General features: G+C 45.2%; 1 protein-coding gene across 1 annotated transcript; it reads left to right on the top strand.

Moving 5' to 3' along the window:
• Positions 1-4,194: 4,194 nt before the first annotated feature.
• On the top strand, positions 4,195-14,171 carry LOC114084155 (cytochrome P450 4A11-like). Its single transcript, XM_071618732.1, has 12 exons — positions 4,195-4,383; positions 5,622-5,763; positions 6,420-6,464; positions 6,954-7,081; positions 8,924-9,045; positions 9,406-9,560; positions 9,969-10,075; positions 10,162-10,352; positions 10,454-10,587; positions 11,446-11,510; positions 11,656-11,732; positions 14,003-14,171. Exons 1-12 carry the CDS (start codon positions 4,195-4,197, stop codon positions 14,169-14,171), a joined length of 1,524 nt encoding a protein of 507 aa, XP_071474833.1.
• The last annotated feature ends 4,221 nt before the right edge of the window (positions 14,172-18,392 follow it).

Below are 18,392 nucleotides of genomic sequence, written 5' to 3'. Positions count from 1 at the left end.
AGGCCATGAGGATTGGCCCTATGGCAACCTTGTTCCCTCAGGCCATATTTTATAATTACTTGTTAGCACATTGTTTCTCAGAACATGTTTAATCCCGTGATAGAAGCAGGCCCACAGCCTATCAGGAACCAGGCAACTTATACAACCCAGTTCACTTACATATGTTCCAATTCACTTTTTATCTTGCTCCCATGTATATCCTGAGCTCCAACTATGCCAAGAAAGCGCTGAGTAAAACACGGATCACAGAACATTAATACACAAAGCTTGTCTCATCATCTGCCTTTGACAATATTAATTCTGCTTATCCAAGAACATGGGAGGTCTTCCAATCTTCCAAGGTCTTCTTCAATTTCTTTCTTCTGAATTTCACAGATTTCATTGAAGAGATCCTCCGCCTATTTTCCCCAGAAGATAAGGCAAAGCCAGTGGATGATGTTCACTCCTCCCTTTGATATTCTATGACCTTCATAGTGTGAAAACCTACCTGTGCAGAGCTTAGGTGTAGCCATTTCAGAGGGACAAGAAAGATGAGGTCCTTCCCTTTAATTTTAGGCCGAAGAGGGAAAATAGGCAAGTAGACAGTTAAGTGTAATTTTCACAGACAGCAGAAAGTGCAGAAAGGAAATAAAGATGCTGTCACCAGAGAGGACCTGCTTGAACAGGGCAATATGGGAAGGCTTCTAGTTGGAGAGGATGTTTAAGGTGAACCTGGAAGGATGATACGGTCTGAGGGGGTGAAGAGTCATGGAAGAGCACTCTGGGGCAGGGAAGCCAGCACAAAGGCTCTGGGGTGGGAAGGCTCTTGATGTCTTTTAGGAGCTGCCCATGAGGAGACAATCATCTGAGAACAGGTTGGAAAGACCAAAGGGGGGTCTGCAGGACAGATGCTAAACTAAATAAATAAACTCAAGTAGTAGAAAATGAGGAGTTAGATTTGATATGATGCCCTTGACTCTGACACTTCTTTTGTGACTTTGAGAAAATCAATTAGCGTCTGTGTGCACTAGTTCTCTTGTCTGTAAAATAACATTAGCAACACCTGGTAAACTGAGGCACAGGTATGCTTTGCAAAGTCTAAGCACTGTACAGATATTTGTGAAGCTTCTCTGTGTGCCAGCACTGCGCAGGGTGCTGAGGTGAAGGAACCTCACTTTCTCAGACTAGCTGTGTCTGTCATGCCAGGGAGAAGAGGAGGTACAGAACGTCCCCAGCTGATAAAAACAGAAACAAAAACAAAAACATGAGAGTTCTTTTCGTGCCTTTCATCAGTTGAGAAAAGTAGCAAACATTTAGTTTTCAAAAATGTTTGGCTGGAATATTCAGCCTTCGTATATGAATAATTGTGAGAAATGTAAAATGGCATCACCATCAAACTCAACTTTATGAGAATTCTGAAAGTAGGAAGGGCCTGGGGTAAACTATGCACAAGAGTACCTGTTCCAAGCTGCCACCTCAGGATCCATGGCCTCTTCCTCTGCTTACCTTCACTTTTAAACTGAAACCAGGAAGCACCCAGAAACATTAAGAAATATCAACTTATATTTTAAAATGTGGCATCCAAACATTAAATTTGTTGAAAGACTGAAAGAATAAGAAGGATGATGAGCTAACCAGTCCTAAGTTACTCCCTCTCTCACTCATCAAATCAGAAAGTATTAACTGGGCATCATCAGTATGTGCGGGTCTCTTCCTCATGCTATGGGGAAAATCAGGAAATACAATGTCTAGTTACAACCCTCTAGGAGTCTTTGGTTGGGGTGTACATAAAGAAAAAAGATTGCAAAAATATTTACTGGTGAGAAATCTTCACATGCCAAACACAGTTTGACTGACACCTCAGATCACACCGCACATGTAGCTCTGTATTCTGCTCTTGTCACTTATTTTGTAATCATTGTTCATATCCTGCTAAATTCTCCATCAGAATCATTTTCAGTGACAAGGATCTAGCCTCATGGTTGGCCCTGTACCTTCTCACAAAGGGTCCTTGTGTAGAGAATCTTGCATTTGTGCCAATATGTGGAGTAGATCATCTGCCATGTGTTTGTGCTACATGGAAACACTGAATGAACATGGTGGACAAGAAATACTCCCTGCAATGTTGGGGCATGCCCTAGAACTGTCCCTCCAGCTAATTATTAAATTCACTTTAAGGGTCAACAGCAATGTCTTTGGGTCTCAATGGCCTGGGATAGAATCCTGGCTGTGCTTTGGACCAGCTGGTTGAACCTGGGCAAGAAGCTAAGCCCTTTCTTCCTTAGGTTTCCCATCTGTACTATGAGATGTTTTGTTTTTAAAAACTGTTTTTAGGCTTGTTGGGAAAGAAAGCAGGTAAAGATTTGATCATTACCCTGAACACCAAGTGCTCACTACTCTAAGACCTAAGAATGGAAAGGAATGAGGGAAATGAGGAAAAAGTTGAGAGAAATGTGGTGTGAATAGTTACATGCTCCTCTGCCCTTGGGTGCTGAGAGGACACAGGATCAGAGGACAAAGAGAAGAACTGTGCCTCTTCTTAATTAATGAATCACCCATCATGATGTCAGGCAATGAAGGAGGTGGTGGAAAAAAACATGTGGATGAGTGAAGGGGTCAGGCCAGAAGGAACCTTGCAGCTGCTGGGAGAGCCAGCTTCCCCCGGATTCTTCCTGAAGTATCTTGTGCTTTACTCTCTGAATCCTGCATGTTTGGTTTGATCTTGGAGAATTATGAGAAGTGAGAGTAAGGGTCTTCAAGATGTGAACCTTCCCTAATTCCCCATGGTGTGTTGGAGACTGATCTTCCAGAGGCCACCCACCCTCAGGTGGTCTCCTATTCCTTCCCCGACACCCTGTTCTTCTTAGTGTTTTCCTCACCTGGTGGACATTTCATTGCTCCACTATAGCTTTATCCCATTTTCCTATACTGATGTCATTTTCTTCATTTACTCACAAGACAGCGAGGCTGAGAAATTTTCTTGAAATTGTTGAAAGACTGAAAGAATGAGTTGCACTCAAGTGTAATTGGGAAAAAGGATTAATAGCCTTCTTACAAGGAAGACACTGAACTCAGAGAGGATAAGTTGCCAGGCCTCAGTCTCCGGAGTCCCTCTGCAGTGCTCCACTCAGAGCGTGGTCACTCTCTATACAGTGGATAAGGAGAGACTCGGGGAATATTTCTGAAGCAGCTGGGACTCACACACTGGAGTTGAACAGTTGGGCTCAGATTTGGTTGCCAATAAGAAAGGATTCTAATCCCACCACCCACTTTCTTTGATCATTTTCCTCTGAACACCTCATGTTACGTCTTTGGAATAATAATTTTTTCATCAAACTGAATGTTTGATGGATTAGGCTAGGAATTTCTTCAAGTGTGAGTTATTGTGTCTTCTTTACATAGCTTGACCCACTAACTACTTCCTATCCCATAGTTGGTACTCAAAACATATTTGTGTGCAATAAGGAGTAGGGAAAGTGAGTCTGTGCATGGCCTTTGCCTCTATCAACTGATAAGACTTTGACCTCACTGTTTCCCAAGGTGGATCTTTCAGGTTAATCAGTTCTAGAGTCAGGTCAATTTCTGTCTCACCCTGCTCCCTCCCACCTGTGGGTAGAGCAATCATCCCAGACTTAGGCAGGGCTGGTCAGGGTATCTTAGTGACTGTGAGGAACAGTGAGTGATATAGAAGCTTCTGCACCATGAGTGTGTTAGCACTGAACCCCATCATTTGTTTTGAAGGCTCTTTTCCTCTGAGCATTCAAAGCAGGTGATGGGGGTCAGTGCTAAGCCTTCCATTTACCTCTCTGTAATAATAAACTTTTCATTATTAAATAATGGCAACAGCACAACACAGCCACACCTACTAAATGTTAGATTAGTTACCTCTGAAATTCTCAAAGTCTGGGTTCAGGTCTGTTCTTTAAGCAGCTCTGGAATGCAACTAGCATGCAGCCTAACACATAGTTGGTGCCCAACAAGAATATGTCATCAGTATGGAGAAGGGGAAATGGGTGTGTGCATGGCTATTGCCTCTGTCCACTGATAAGGTTTTGACCTCACTGTTTCCCAAGGTGAAACTTTCAGGTTAATTAATTCTGTACACTGAGATCAAGCCCTGCCCACACAGTTCACTCTACCACAAGTGGGTGGGACGTTCCTTCCAGACTTAATCAGTGACAAAGGGACAGTGAGTAATACAGAAGCTTCTGCACCATGAGCATGTCTTCACTGAGCCTCACCAGATTCCCGGGCAGCATCTCTGGGCTCCTCCAAGTGGCCTCGCTGCTCAGCTTGCTTCTGCTGCTGTTCAAGGCAGCCCAGTTCCTCCTGCGCAGGCAATGGCTGCTCAAAGCCCTTCAGCAGTTTCCATCTCCACCATCCCACTGGTTCTTTGGCCACAAGGTAGGAAGAAATGGGAAGGGGAGTAGGAGGGAAGGGAGACTGCAGCCCAAAGACTGGCCAGGAAGTGCACAGGACAAAGCCTGTTGCAGGCAGGACAAAGCCTGTTGCATGCTCTAGGCATCTGAGGAACACCCAGATTACCTCTCAGGCTTGGCCCCTTCCAGCACCAGGAGCTCACTCCTTTAAAAGAAGCCTGTCTTGCTGTTACTCACCTCTGTCACTCACTCTATCACCATGCAGATCTGACATCTGTCCTTGCAGCCTGGCACCTTAGAGGACTGTTGTTTGTTCTTCCTGAGTCTTTTCTTCTCAAGGCCAAGCACACCTAGACTCCTCAAAGATCCTCCATCTCAGAACCAGCCTTCTACAGTCTTTCCTGCCCCATTCACAGACTAGGATACTCTTTGTCTGGTCCTGAGTTTGCTCTGAAACACAGATATCAGTGTGATGGAGTCACTATCCTGAGGAGATCATTCTGGGATAACAAAGGGCAAGAATATCAGGACGTGTCAGGACACAGGGAATCAGCTACCTCTGCTCAGGTGGAGGGACCAAATGGATAGGTTTGCCCCCAACTGAGGATGTCTCTAGAATGTGTGTTTTGAGGGGCAAATATATGTCATGGGTATAGGAGACAGGAATGGCAGCACATTTTTTTTTTTTTTTTTTTTTTTTTTTGCTGGTGAGGGTGACTGGTTTTAGTGTTAACCTCCAAACAAGATTTGTTTATCTCTCCTTCAAAGCACCTTGAATGTGAGGTCGTTGGGATTTGGGCACACCAACACTGTCTTGTACCCCAGTGCCCAGAGCAAAGCCTTGCACCTTGTGTAGAGTCAGAGGAAGGAGAGAAAGGAAGAGCCTGAGGGCAGTGGAGGGAGGGGGTCAACTTCCTGCACTTCCAGCCCTGAGGGAGCACACAGAGCATGATAAAGGGCAGCAGGGAGAGAAGCTCTGCTAGGGATTGTGCTCTGAACACACTCAAGAGGAGGTGGAGGATGTCCACACAGACAGCTGAGGCTCTGACCCCCACAGCTCTGCTGAGGCACACAGCTCTATTCTCCAGGGCCACAGGATCCAGCTTAGGGCAGCACACGTAGGTCAGCAGAAACAGTTCCAAAATCCTGAGTTCTGCTGAAAGATCCAGAAATATGTCCTGATGGTTATGCTGCCCTTCACTACAGTCCCTAAGCCAGAAATAAAAGATGATTTTTAAAACATTGTCTTTCCCCTAATATCAGATCCCAAAGGACCAGGAGCTACAATACGTTCTGAAGTGGGTTAACGAGTTCCCGTGCGCCTTCCCACAATGGCTGTGGGGCAGCAAAGTGCGCGTCCTCCTCTATGATCCTGAATACATGAAGGCCATTCTGGGGAGATCAGGTGAGAGTGAACCCCCTCTCAGCAGGTTCAGTTTTTCTCTTTTGAGATCATATCTGGGTCTCTGAAAGTCCAGGCAAATTGGGAATTCATAAGTCGATGTGAATAATCTACCTACTGCTTTCCCTGGATACACCTACTACATGGGCAATAGTACTTACTTCATAGTGGACATTAAAATAGCTTGTGGCACTATTTTTTTGTCTTTTTCCTGTCTTTTTTAAAAACAAATTGAGATAATCAGTGAGGTATATGAGTTGTATCTATTGAGGTGATTTGTTAGGTATATTGACTGTATCTGAGAATCAAACTTCATATCCAAGTGACCTTGGTTTGAAACCTCCAATTTCCCCCGTTTAGATAATAAGCTCTCTAAGCCATCACTCATTGTTAAAACACCCCAAGGCTCAATCATATTCTGTGGCATTGAGAACAGCTTCTTATTGTAGTCGTGCTGGTCCAAGGAGCCTGTCTTCCTGAGCCATTTTACTGTCTCAACAGAGACAGAATGGGATGGGAGGCAGTGGGAGGTGACATGGGACAAAATGCCAATTGATAGTCATCAGTCACTTATGACAGCCCATGGCCTCAATCACAATTGCCCTGGGTCTGTATTATTTGTTTGCTGTTTGTAACTAATCCCATTACTTAATTTTCAGATCCAAAAGCTCGGAGTATATACAGACTTGTGGCTCCCTGGATTGGTATGTACATCTAAGAGTGGGCACTCTGAAATTAAGGTTGGCAAAATCTCTCTCTCTGATTCACAGAGGACAAGAGTTGATGAGCCACTACTGTGATTGTCCCTAAATGAAGCTTCATTTCTTTTAATCTATCCAGAACCCCATCCCTTCTGCAAGCTCTTGTGAGTCCTCCTGAGGCTCACTCCTTCCATGTCTCCTTCTAGATACCTCCAAACAGTCTCAGCCTGACATGGACTTGGGTACCTCTTTTTCCTGCCCACAAATCCTTTCTGCTTCTTCTTTGCAGCTGTCATAATCACATCAGATACACCAGCCCAACTGGGAAATTCATATTCCCAAAAAGTTCCAGTCATTACTGTCTTTGTCCAAAGAAATTCTGCCCTCTGGGTTCTCTCCCCCAAGAGTTCCACTATTTGTCTATCTTAAATTGTCCCCACTCTCCATCTCTCATTGCCCACTGACTGATGCACACAACCATATATGACCCAGGGTACGGTTTGCTCCTGTTGAATGGGGAGACATGGTTCCAGCACCGCCGGATGTTGACCCCAGCCTTCCACTATGACATCCTGAAGCCCTACGTGGGAATCACAGCTGACTCTGTCAGAGTGATGCTGGTGAGTCTCTCTCTTTCATTCCCATTCACTCACTCAAGGCCCACACTCAGATTCCACAGCCTAACAGCCATCAAAAACAGTCACATGGAACAACAATCTCAGGCCATTACTGTGAGAGTCAGTTCTTCAAAAGTTGAAGGAGCAGAGTGGACCCGAAAGCAGGATATAGTCACTTCCTTATGGTCCAAGGCAGACAGCATCATGGTGGATATAGACTCCTCTTCATACTTCCAAGTTTTCAGCACAGTGAACTGCAGGAGGAGTTGATCCAGCTTAGCACTGCCGATCCCGGGGTAGGATTCTCTCAGGGTGGAGTTGAGGGCTTCCATGTGGACTTGAGTGACCCATGTATTGATATGGACACCAGGTCCACATCTCACAGTGAACCTGCCCCTCCATCACATCCATCTGAACTCAGATGAATGATCTGACAGTGCTCAGCAACTTTTCTTTTTTTTATTGGTTGTTCAAAACATTACAATGCTCTTGACATATCATATTTCATACATTTGATTCAAGAGGGTTATGAACTCCCATTTTTACCACGTATACAGATTGTAGATTCACATTGGTTACACATCCACGTTTATACATACTGCCATACTAGTGTCTGTTGTATTTTGTTGCCTTTCCTATCCCCTTCCTATACCCCCTCCCCTCCCCTCCCCTCCCATCTTCTCTCTCTACCCCATCTACTGTAATTCATTTCTCTCTCTTGTTTTTTTCCCTTTCCCCTCACATCCTCTTATATGTAATTTTGTATAACAATGAGGGTCTCCTTCCATTTCCATGCAATTCCCCTTCTCTTTCCCTTTCCCAACCACCTTCATCCCTTTTTAAAGGTAATCTTCTTCTCATGCTCTTCCTCCCTGTTCTGTTTTGAGTTGCCATCCTTATATCAAAGAAGACATTTGGCATTTGTTTTTTAGGGATTGGCTAGCTTCACTTAGCATAATCTGCTCTAATGCCATCCATTTCCCTGCAAATGCCATGATTTTGTTATTTTTTAATGCTGAGTAATATTCCATTGTGTATAAATGCCACATTTTTTTTTATCCATTCATCTATTGAAGGGCATCTAGGTTGGTTCCACAGTCTAGCTATTGTGAATTGTGCTGCTATGAACATTGATGTAGCTGTATCCCTATAGTACGCTCTTTTTAGGTCTTTGGGGAATAGTCCGAGAAGGGGAATAGCAGGGTCGAATGGTGGTTCCATTCCCAGCTTTCCAAGGAATCTCCATACTGCTTTTCACATTGGCTGCACCAATTTGCAGTCCCACCAGCAATGTATAAGTGTACCCTTTTCCCCACATCCTCGCCAGCACTTGTTGTTGTTTGACTTCCTAATGGCTGCCATTCTTACTGGAGTGAGATGGTATCTTAGCATGGTTTTAATTTGCATTTCTCTGATTTCAGCAACTTTTCTTGAAGGATAATGAAAAGAATTATTTTCAATATGTGGCTCGTGAGTCCCAGAGGTTCAATTTGCTTAACATTATCTTGTCCTCATATTTGGTATTCTGTTAGTTTTTAAGTTTAGGTCATGAATTTGAAACCTAAAAAGTGTCTCAGGGGCTTTCATCAATCGAATGGTCAGAAGTGATTGCCTAAAATTCTAAATTTAATAATCTATTATGTAAATGTTTGTTTCATTTTGTAATACAAATTTCTGAGAAAGAGGCAGCAGAATACAAATATTTGCTTGAACTCTTCATTTGCGAAAATTCATGTGACCCTGAGATTCAGGAAAGAATACTTGGAGATGCAGGGAAAGAGAGTAACCTAGTTAGCACAGGCCTTCTGAGGAACTGAATAGGGTAATGACCTTCTTCCTCCCCAGGACAAATGGGAGCAGCTTATTGGACAGGACTCCCTAGAGATTTTTCAGCATGTCTCCCTGATGACCCTGGACACCATCATGAAGTGTGCCTTCAGCCATCAGGGCAGTATCCAGCTGGAGAGGTCAGTGCCAAACTGACCTCTTGTTCTAACTAACTGGTATAAATTTACCCCAGAGTCAGTGATGCCTCTTGAATGCTCATAAATAAAATGGGAGATTCTTATCCTGCTCCTAGGCCAAGCCCTGATCCCTGACCAGACCCAAACACGCCCCAGCCATAGGTCCTTGGTTCCTGCATGGGGTAGAAGTCTGGTTATCATGCCATCTTCTAAAGTCCCAAAGCTCATAAGAGATGTAACACAGATACAAGGTGTACCTCAGTGTTGTCTGTCCACAGCATTAAAGGAATCTCCCAATAGAAGCCACACTACTTCCAGTCATGTGGCTCCACAATCCAATCTGTTCTGCAATCTCTCCATCAGGAATTCCAAGTCCTACATTCAGGCTGTTGGGGATCTGAACTACCTGTTTTTTTCTCGTATGAGGAATGTCTTTCACCAGAACGACACCATCTACAGACAGACCTCTGATGGCCGCTTGTTCCACCATGCCTGCCAGCTTGCCCATGAGCACACAGGTTCTGTCTCTAATCCTGTCTACTTTCCTTTACCAGGTTCAGTCTAAGAGGTAGGGCCATGGCCCCTGAGACAGAGGCAGTGCACCTGCTAACCATGGAAAGAAACTAGGACACCCTTATGTTGGCACTATCCTACTGCAAGTGTTAGGAGCTGAGATGTTAGTGTGTCAGGTACAGCACAATGCCAGTATCATCACTTAAGCAGTGTTGAATGAGACCTATCCCACCAGCATTCAACAGGGACTCCCATGGAAGGTCGGCCTGCATCAGATGGTGCTAGACTCCCACACACCCACTCACCTGTGCATCCTGAGCTCCACAGGACACCCAGATTGTCATAGGGGTAAAATGGCTTATTAGGGGTTGTTGTAACTGTGTATTTGCCTGGTAACTCCTATCCTGGGACAGATCAAGTGATCGGGCAAAGGAAGGCTCAGCTGCAGAATGAGGGAGAGCTGGAGAAGATCAGGCAGAAGAGGCACTTGGATTTCTTGGACATCCTTCTGTGTGCCAAAGTGAGTATGTGGTGGGTGGAAAAACCAGAGGCTTTGCCTAGGAGAGGGAGGGACAAACCCTGCTCTCTCATCCATGGCCTCCCCAGATGGAGAATGGGAGCAGCCTGTCTGATGAGGACCTGCGTGCCGAGGTGGACACCTTCATGTTTGAGGGCCATGACACCACAGCCAGTGGTATCTCCTGGATCTTCTATGCTCTGGCCGCACACCCTGAGCATCAGAAGAAGTGCAGGGAGGAGGTCCAGAGCCTCCTGGGGGACGGAGCCTCCATCACCTGGTGAGTGAGAGCTCAAGAGGTGGGAGAGCCCTGCCTCTGGTAGGGAGAAGGTGCTGGTCTTCCTGGGCCCTGCCTGCCTCTCAGGATGGCCTTCACCTCAGGGACCACATGGACCAGATGCCCTACACCACCATGTGCATCAAGGAGGCCCTGAGGCTCTATCCACCAGTACCAAGTGTGAGCAGAGATCTCAGTAAACCTATCACTTTCCCTGATGGACGCTCCCTACCCAAAGGTATGACCTTTCTATACTTACCCATTCACTCTCTAAGGAAACAATGGATGAGAGATCCACCTGATTTTTAGTTTTTATTAACTTTTCTCAGTCTCCCTTTCCTCCTCTATAGAAAGCATAGTTACTCTGAAATTTTGATGAGTCTTACGAAATGCGGGATTTGGAGCTTGAAATCAGAAAAAAATGTCAACCTCTAGATTAATATCAGCCTCCAGATATTATCCTTGTGATTATCAGTACTTGAGAAGAGCAGGGTAGAGAAAGAATCATACAGAGTTGAGAAGATATATATATATAAATGCCTCAAGGCAAATGAAAGAGATCATGAAAGCCCATGTTACAAGTCAATGTGGTCCTTGGAATGTAAGGATTGGTCAGGATCATAGAAGGGAGAAGCTGATATTCCTGCCCTGTTAGGAAGCCACCCATTGGCTCACCCACCATTGTGTCTGACCATTGCTCTGGCACATGCCAGCTATGTGAATATGAGAAAGATAACCTCACTGAGACTCCAGTATCTCATATGAAAATGGGTGTAGACCAGTGTATTCTGAAGGGCACTCATGAGGGTTGGTTGAGAGCATGTCTACTCTCCACAGTTTCATGGAAGGTATTGGATGGCTGTGTGTTGTCACTTCATTTGGTGTAAGCAGTGAGTCTCCAATATTTTCTTGTTCTTATTCCTAGGCTCACAGTTTTCTTTCCTTACTGTCACTCAGATGCTTTGTAAAATCATTCTACTCAAAGTGACGATTTCGGGACCCATGCAACTTATGTGTGCATGTTTTCTGCTGTTTGAGAGACCAGACCTATAGCCCAGTAGGGTAATTAGTCATCTGTCTCCTAACTGTCCCACAGGTTTCATGGTCACACTCTCCATTTATGGCCTTCATCACAATCCGAAGGTGTGGCCAAACCCAGAGGTAGGAGGCCTTGTGGGGAGGGAAGGGGATGATTTGTCATGACCAAACCCTCTTCTTGCTCCCACATCTGTGGATCATGTCCCACCATGATTGGAAAGCAGGGACTTGATCCCAACTTGTCCTGGCCCTGCTGCTCTCTCTGCAGGTGTTTGATCCTTCTCGATTTGCACCTGGATCTTCTCGACACAGCCACTCCTTCCTGCCCTTCTCAGGAGGATCAAGGTGAGATGTCCCCTGAGTGCCAGTGGGGTGGGGAGAACGGAGAGTCTCTGTTCAAGACCCAATATATTGATTCCCTAGTGTTTTTTAGGCTTCTTCACGTAGGCCCTTGTTTGTTGGCTTTTGTGGGTATAAGTTGTTGTGTGTTTGTGCCTGTGCCCCAAAGACAGGACACACTGTGGAGAGTTTGACCCACTGCCCTACCCAAAGGCCAACCATCTGGTGAGTTAAACACCAAAATAATAGAAGTTTGGACCACAAGTTTCATTGTGTCTTGGTGTTTTATTCGTTTGGATTATGAATTTTCAGAATTAGATTTGCATATACAATTTACATTTCAGGTGCTTGGTTTCCTCAATTCTCAAGTATCTTAAGAGGTAGATTTCTCTTTCTTCCACATTTTCTATGAACTCATCCCTTTTCTGCTTAATTCCTCAGTGGGCACTTGATGAATCATTGAAATATTCCCATATATTTAGAATTACACCTTGTCGTTCTTACTGTAAAGCTGTCCGTATAGAGTTTGCAGTCTGTTGTACAGGGGTGGACACCAATGAGTGTGATTTCAAGAAGTTTTGGCTTCTGCCCTCCAATTTTTGGTCTCATATTAATATTCACAATGGGTGTTCATGTTCCCAGTCAGCAAAATTCTACATTTGGAGAGGGATCTCTACACAAAATCCATGGTATAGGATGAGGAAGCTAAATGCCTCAGAGAAAACTCACTATTCAGGCAACACAGAGCACATACTGTCGTACACTCAAAAACACACCTGAAGTTGCAGTTGAGCTGGACAGGCCATGCCAAAGGGGCTGTTATGAAAGCCCGGCAAGGCTACAGGAATCAGCCTGTGAAATACACATTACCATAAACCTACTAAATTGATTAGTAGGATGATGTTGCTGAGTCAAATATCTGTGAATTTTACAATGCTGAATCAAATTTCATAGAACAGGCATAAAATAAAATTGTCCATGGAGAAATCATGTATCTTAGATAAAATTTATTCTGGAATTGATAACTTCCTATTAGATACTGGCTACAAATTATGGCACTTACATTGGAGGACAGGAGACTATAAGGTAGCTCAGTTACTAGGTAGGAATTCTCTGAGTGTCCAAATGCATTTCATTTTTACAGTTCAATTAATCTAAGTTATATGAAAGTATTAAAAAATTGTGTGTCTCTGTGCCAAGTCCTGTGCTCTGAGGCAAGTGTCTGCTCTCTGTTCAGTGAGAACAGAAAGGTGTTGTTCAGAATCAGACAACTGCAATTGAGACAAATATCACTCTTTCCATAACTTTTTCACTTTCTCATCACTCATTGAACATGATGCAAGTTTCTTTGTCCCTGGCACTGTTGGAGGCCATTGGTTGTGGTGGCTACTTGAATAAAACACTGATGGTAGCTTGGGAGAGAGAGGGACAGCCAGCAGAGGGTTAAGGGTCATCTGGCCATTGTCCTGAGCCTCGAGGATGTTCAGGCAGAGTAGAAGGAGGACATCCTCAGCAACCTCAAGAATATGAGTGGAAGCAGGAAGTGGGGCTGGACAGGTGAGAGGTGGGTGAGGCAGTAGCCCACAGAGGGTGTACAGGGAGGTGAGGCCTTGGATACTGCCCTTACTGGTGGAGGGCATGGGAGTAAGGAGGGAGGGGAGTCAGGGAGACCAGTGAAGCCAGGAAGAAGAGACTGAAGATGGCAAGAGGGATATTTCTGGAGTACAAGTCTAGAGATGCTGGTGGATGCAGGCTGGAGCCTGACCACTGGGTGGGAGGCAGATGGAATCAGAGCAAACAGATCCCCAGCACAATGTCCTAATAAGATGATTCTGACATCTGATTCTGCCATCAGAATCCTTTGACGCCAGAGATATGATCCCGGGGAGTGTGGTCCACACATTCCCATGCAGTCCAGACCAGTGATAACCACGCTGATGAACCAGAAACCATCAGTAGAGAGACTCAACTAGCCAATGACTTATTCTTAAAATGGAAAGTGTTATTAGAGTTGATTGTTCAGTGTGCTAGCCTTACCTTACCTTAGCAGAGATTTCATGTCTATGAATGTAGAAGTGGGGTCAGAGCTTTCCATAGATGAGTAGGGCCTTGTCAAAGGGCAGGAGAGTGTGAATCCAGGCTAGAAGCAGAGGTGTTTGCCACCTCTAATTAAAGGAGGTTTCTGAATCTTTGCTCTTATCAGGAGCACAGGGTTCAAGGCCTCCCTAGCTCAGAGTGGGGCCTGAGACCACTTTCTTTGTCTCTGCCTGGTTCAGGAACTGCATTGGGAAACAATTTGCCATGAATGAGCTGAAAGTGGCCGTGGCCCTGACTCTACTTCGTTTTGAGCTACTACCAGATCCCACCAGGGTCCCTGTACCCATGTTACTCCCTGTGATGAAGTCCAAGAATGGAATCCACCTGCATCTCAGGAAGCTCCAATAATTCTGGTGGAAGAGAGGACATGTCTGCAGGCCAGCTGCTTGACATTTTGTGTTTCTGTCACCTGTTCTTGTACACCTTCCATTGCCCCCAAACTGCTTTCAATCTTTTAATCTGCCCTTCTCCCACATGCCCGCTCTCCTGCCTCCTGTCCTATCTGTTGGCCCTCTGTCTCTCACCTAACCCCAGGCTCCCTACCTGCTTCTTTTTCTATCTGTCTCTCACCTGCCTGTATCTCTGTCCCCTGGTCACCTGCCTGCCCACCACCCTGTCTGTCCTTTACCAATCATTTTCCCTTGTGCTGCTTGTCTGTCCATCTGAGTTTACTACTGTTCTATAAAAAATGACAACAACCTCAGTTGGCTTTGTATGACAGAAATGTAGTTCCTTTTGGTTCTGAAGATCAGAGTTCTAACATGGATCCATTGTGGTGTACCCAAGGTCATTGGAGTACCACAGCACATCCAGGGCCATTGGTGTGCCTCTTCCTTTTGTCATTTCCATTACTTGGAGCTGCATTGCTGGGCTTCAGGACCCATGGTCAATATTCAAATCCTGCAATACCTTTAAATCTCTCTACTTCTGTCTTCACATCAAATCTTTATCATAAGGACCTTTTTGATAACAATGTGCCTACTGTGTTATTAAGACATGATCATAGTTCTCCCAGGGAGTTGAGGATGTGTACATAAATGAGCCATTATTCATCCTAGCATACTTCCTTCCTGATTGTCACCCAATCTGTCCATGTATATCTCTCCTGAAAATCTATTATATAAACCTTTTCTTCTCTCCCTCCTGCCATAAAGTTCACAAATTTTTATGAAGTGTCTGCCTTCCCTTGAAAGGAAATGGAGAGAAAAGAGATGGATGAATGGGAAAAAAGAAGAAACAGGTACCTTCTGATGAAGTGGCACCCCCTTTCTCCACAGAAAAGCCCTCTTCACCATGGCTGATATTAGGAGTGTCAGCAAACAAATCTCTGCAAAAGAGTCCAATGTAGATAAACTTCCTATTTTCGTGTCGCCCTGTTTTACTTGGCCACTGGCTGGGAAGATACCAGCACTCCAGGTGCTGGACACCCCCTTACTAGTTTTTCACAAACAAATCCAGTATAGTACTTTGTAGAACTGTGCAAACAAGACCTCTGGCCTTGATCTGGGCTTCACAGAGATGTCTATATTTTTAAGAGAAGTTACCAATTGGGCTCCATGGTAACAGCTGGAAGGGGGAGGAAAGAAAGGGGAGAAGCTCTCCCCTTCTCAGGTGTTGAAGGGTTAACTTGCCCAGAACAGTGAAAAAAAAAGCTGCTTTTATGTGAACTTCTGCAGACTGTGAACTTCTGAGCCCCTCCCCTTACATGCTGGGTATAAAACTCTGAAACTCCCTGAACTCGGGGTTCAGGGGATTGATTGATTACAGCAAAAGCTGTGCTCTCTGAAACCTGGCTGCAGCCAAATAAAACTGTTTCCTGTTATCTTTGGTGCCCTGCCTCATTTGTCCCTACAACACTGAGGAAGGAGAAGATGACATCTGCCTGGCCAGATGCATGCCCACGTACTCCAGGTGGCCTTGTTCCTGGGACCCCCTGATGTCCCTTAACTGCCCATGGGTTCTGTGCAGCTGATCTTAGAACTCCCTTGTAGTATACAGAAGCTCACATCTGTTGGGGTAAGAAAACAGGCCTACATTTTATCCAAGAGTTACTACTCCTCAGGTCTTCTAAATATCACCAAGATAGACCCTGAACTGAGCAGCAATGCCACATGGTGGTGCCCTGCACCCTGAATGGCCATCCCCAAACCAATCCTAGCCTATTGACTGGAAACCATAGACTGAGGTCTGTTTGTAGTGTGACACCACCTTCTGTTCTCTAAATAGGCTTCTCCCCGGGTGGGGTGGGGTGGCCAGCAGCCAGGGTCCTCCTCTCAGGTTCCTGGTTGCCCTGGACAAATTCAGCCCTGCACTAAGAGGAACCAGAGAAGGCAGGCTGGACATGAAATGCCTGTTCCAAGGATGAAGGAAGGAGAGAGATGGGAGTGTCCTGAACAGGCTGAATGGCAGTCTTCTGGCATCAGGTGGGACAGGAGGGCTCATGCTGGCCATGCTCAAGTACAGATTTGATCATTACCCTAAACACCGAGTGCTCCCTACTCTAAAGAAGACAGAAGAATGGAAAGGAATGAGGAAAAAGTTGAGAGAAATGTGGTGTAAATAGTTACATGCTCCTCTGCCCTTAGGTGCTGAGAGGACACAGGATCAGAGGACAAAGAGAAGAACTCTGCCCCTTCTTGATTAATGAATCACCCGTCATGATGTCAGGCAATGAAGGAGGTGGTGGAAAAAAAAACATGTGGATGAGTGAAGGGGTCAGGCCAGAAGGAACCTTGTAGCTGCTGGGAGAGCCAGCTTCCCCCAGATTCTTCCTGAAGTATCCTGTGCTTTACTCTCTGAATCCTGCATGTTTGGTTTGATCTTGGAGAATTATGAGAAGTGAGAGTAAGGGTCTTCAAGATGTGAACCTTCCCTAATTCCCCATGGTGTGTTGGAGACTGATCTTCCAGAGGCCACCCACCCTCAGGTGGTCTCCTATTCCTTCCTTCTCACCTGGTGGACATTATAGCTTTATCCCATTTTCCTATACTGATGTCATTTTCTTCATTTACTCACAAGACAGTGAGGCTGAGAAATTTTCTTGAAATTGTTGAAAGACTGAAAGAATGAGCTGCACTCAAGAGTAATTGGGAAAAAGGATTAATGGCCTTCTTACAAGGAAGACACTGAACTCAGAGAGGATAAGTTGCCAGATCCTCCATCTCAGAACCAGCCTTCAACAGTCTTTCCTGCCCCGCTCACAGACTAGGATACTCTCCTGAGTCCCACTCCAGTGCTCCACTCAGAGCGTGGTCACCTGGATCATATAACAGCACGGAGCATATGGAGAGTCTCAAGGAATATTTCTGAAGCAGCTGGGACTCACACACTGGAGTTGAACAGTTGGGCTCAGATTTGGTTGCCAATAAGAAAGGATTCTAATCCCACCACCCACTTTCTTTGACCATTTTCCTCTGAGCACCTCACATTATGACTTTGGAATAATAATTTTTTCATCAAACTGAATGTTTGATGGATTAGGCTAGGAATTTCTTCAAGTGTGAGTTCGTGTGTGTTCTTTACATAGCTTGACCCACTACCTACTTCCTAGCTCATAATTGGTACTCAAAACATATTTGTGTGCAGTAAGAGTAGGGAAAGTGAGTCTGTGCATGGCCTTTGCCTCTGTCAGTTTATAAGAGTTAGACCTCACTGTTTCCCAAGGTGGATCTTTCAGGTTAATCAATTCTAGAGTCAGGTCAATTTCTGTCTCACCCTGCTCCCTCCCACCTGTGGGTGGAGCAATCATCCCAGACTTAGGCAGGGCTGGTCAGGGTATCTTAGTGACTATGAGGGAGAGCAAGTGATCTGGAAATTTCTGCACCATAAGTCTTCAAACCAGGTGATGAGGTCAGCGCTAAGCCTTCAATTTACCTCTTTGTAACAATGAACTTTTCATTATTAAATAATGGCAATAGGTTCTCACAACACAGCCACACCTACAGAATGTTTGATTAATTACCTCTGCAATTCTGGGTTCAGGTCCGTTCTGCTACACCAAATAGAATGTAGCCTAGCACATAGTTGGTGCCCAACAAGAATATGTAATCAGTATGGAAAAGGGGAAATGGGTGTTGAAAGGAAAGTGACCACAACACTCAGAGCAATCAAAAGATCTTTATTGCAGCAGTGCAACAAAGAGAAAGGAAAGAAGGAAAAAGAGGGAGAGAAAAGAGAAGAGATGAACAGGGAGAGAGCAAGAGCAAGAGAGAGACAGAGAGCGTGCTTAAGAAAGATAAAGAGCAAGAGAGAGAGAGCAAGAGAGAGGGGGGCCTGGCAGGAGGGAGTTTTTATAGCCCAAATCTAATGGGGCCTCTGGGTCTGCAAGCTGCCTTGTTGGCCCAAGGAGGGTTGAGTGTTCAGCCTTGAGCAGGGTTGAATGTTCAGACTTGAGGCAAACAGGTGATAAAGGACCAGATAGAGGGGGGTTTGAGTGCGTGGGCTATCTTGCAGCCAACATCTGTTCAGCCTGCCCTGCAGACAACACAGTTCAGCCTGCTCTGCACCCAACAGGTGTGTGCATGGCTATTGCCTCTGTCCACCGATAAGGTTTTGACCTCACTGTTTCCC

This window comes from Marmota flaviventris, chromosome 10, assembly GCF_047511675.1.
Source record: "Marmota flaviventris isolate mMarFla1 chromosome 10, mMarFla1.hap1, whole genome shotgun sequence".
Taxonomy (NCBI): Eukaryota; Metazoa; Chordata; class Mammalia; order Rodentia; family Sciuridae; genus Marmota; species Marmota flaviventris.
The sequence above is the reverse complement of the archived record's forward strand: the minus strand, read 5'-3'. Positions and strand labels throughout refer to the sequence as shown.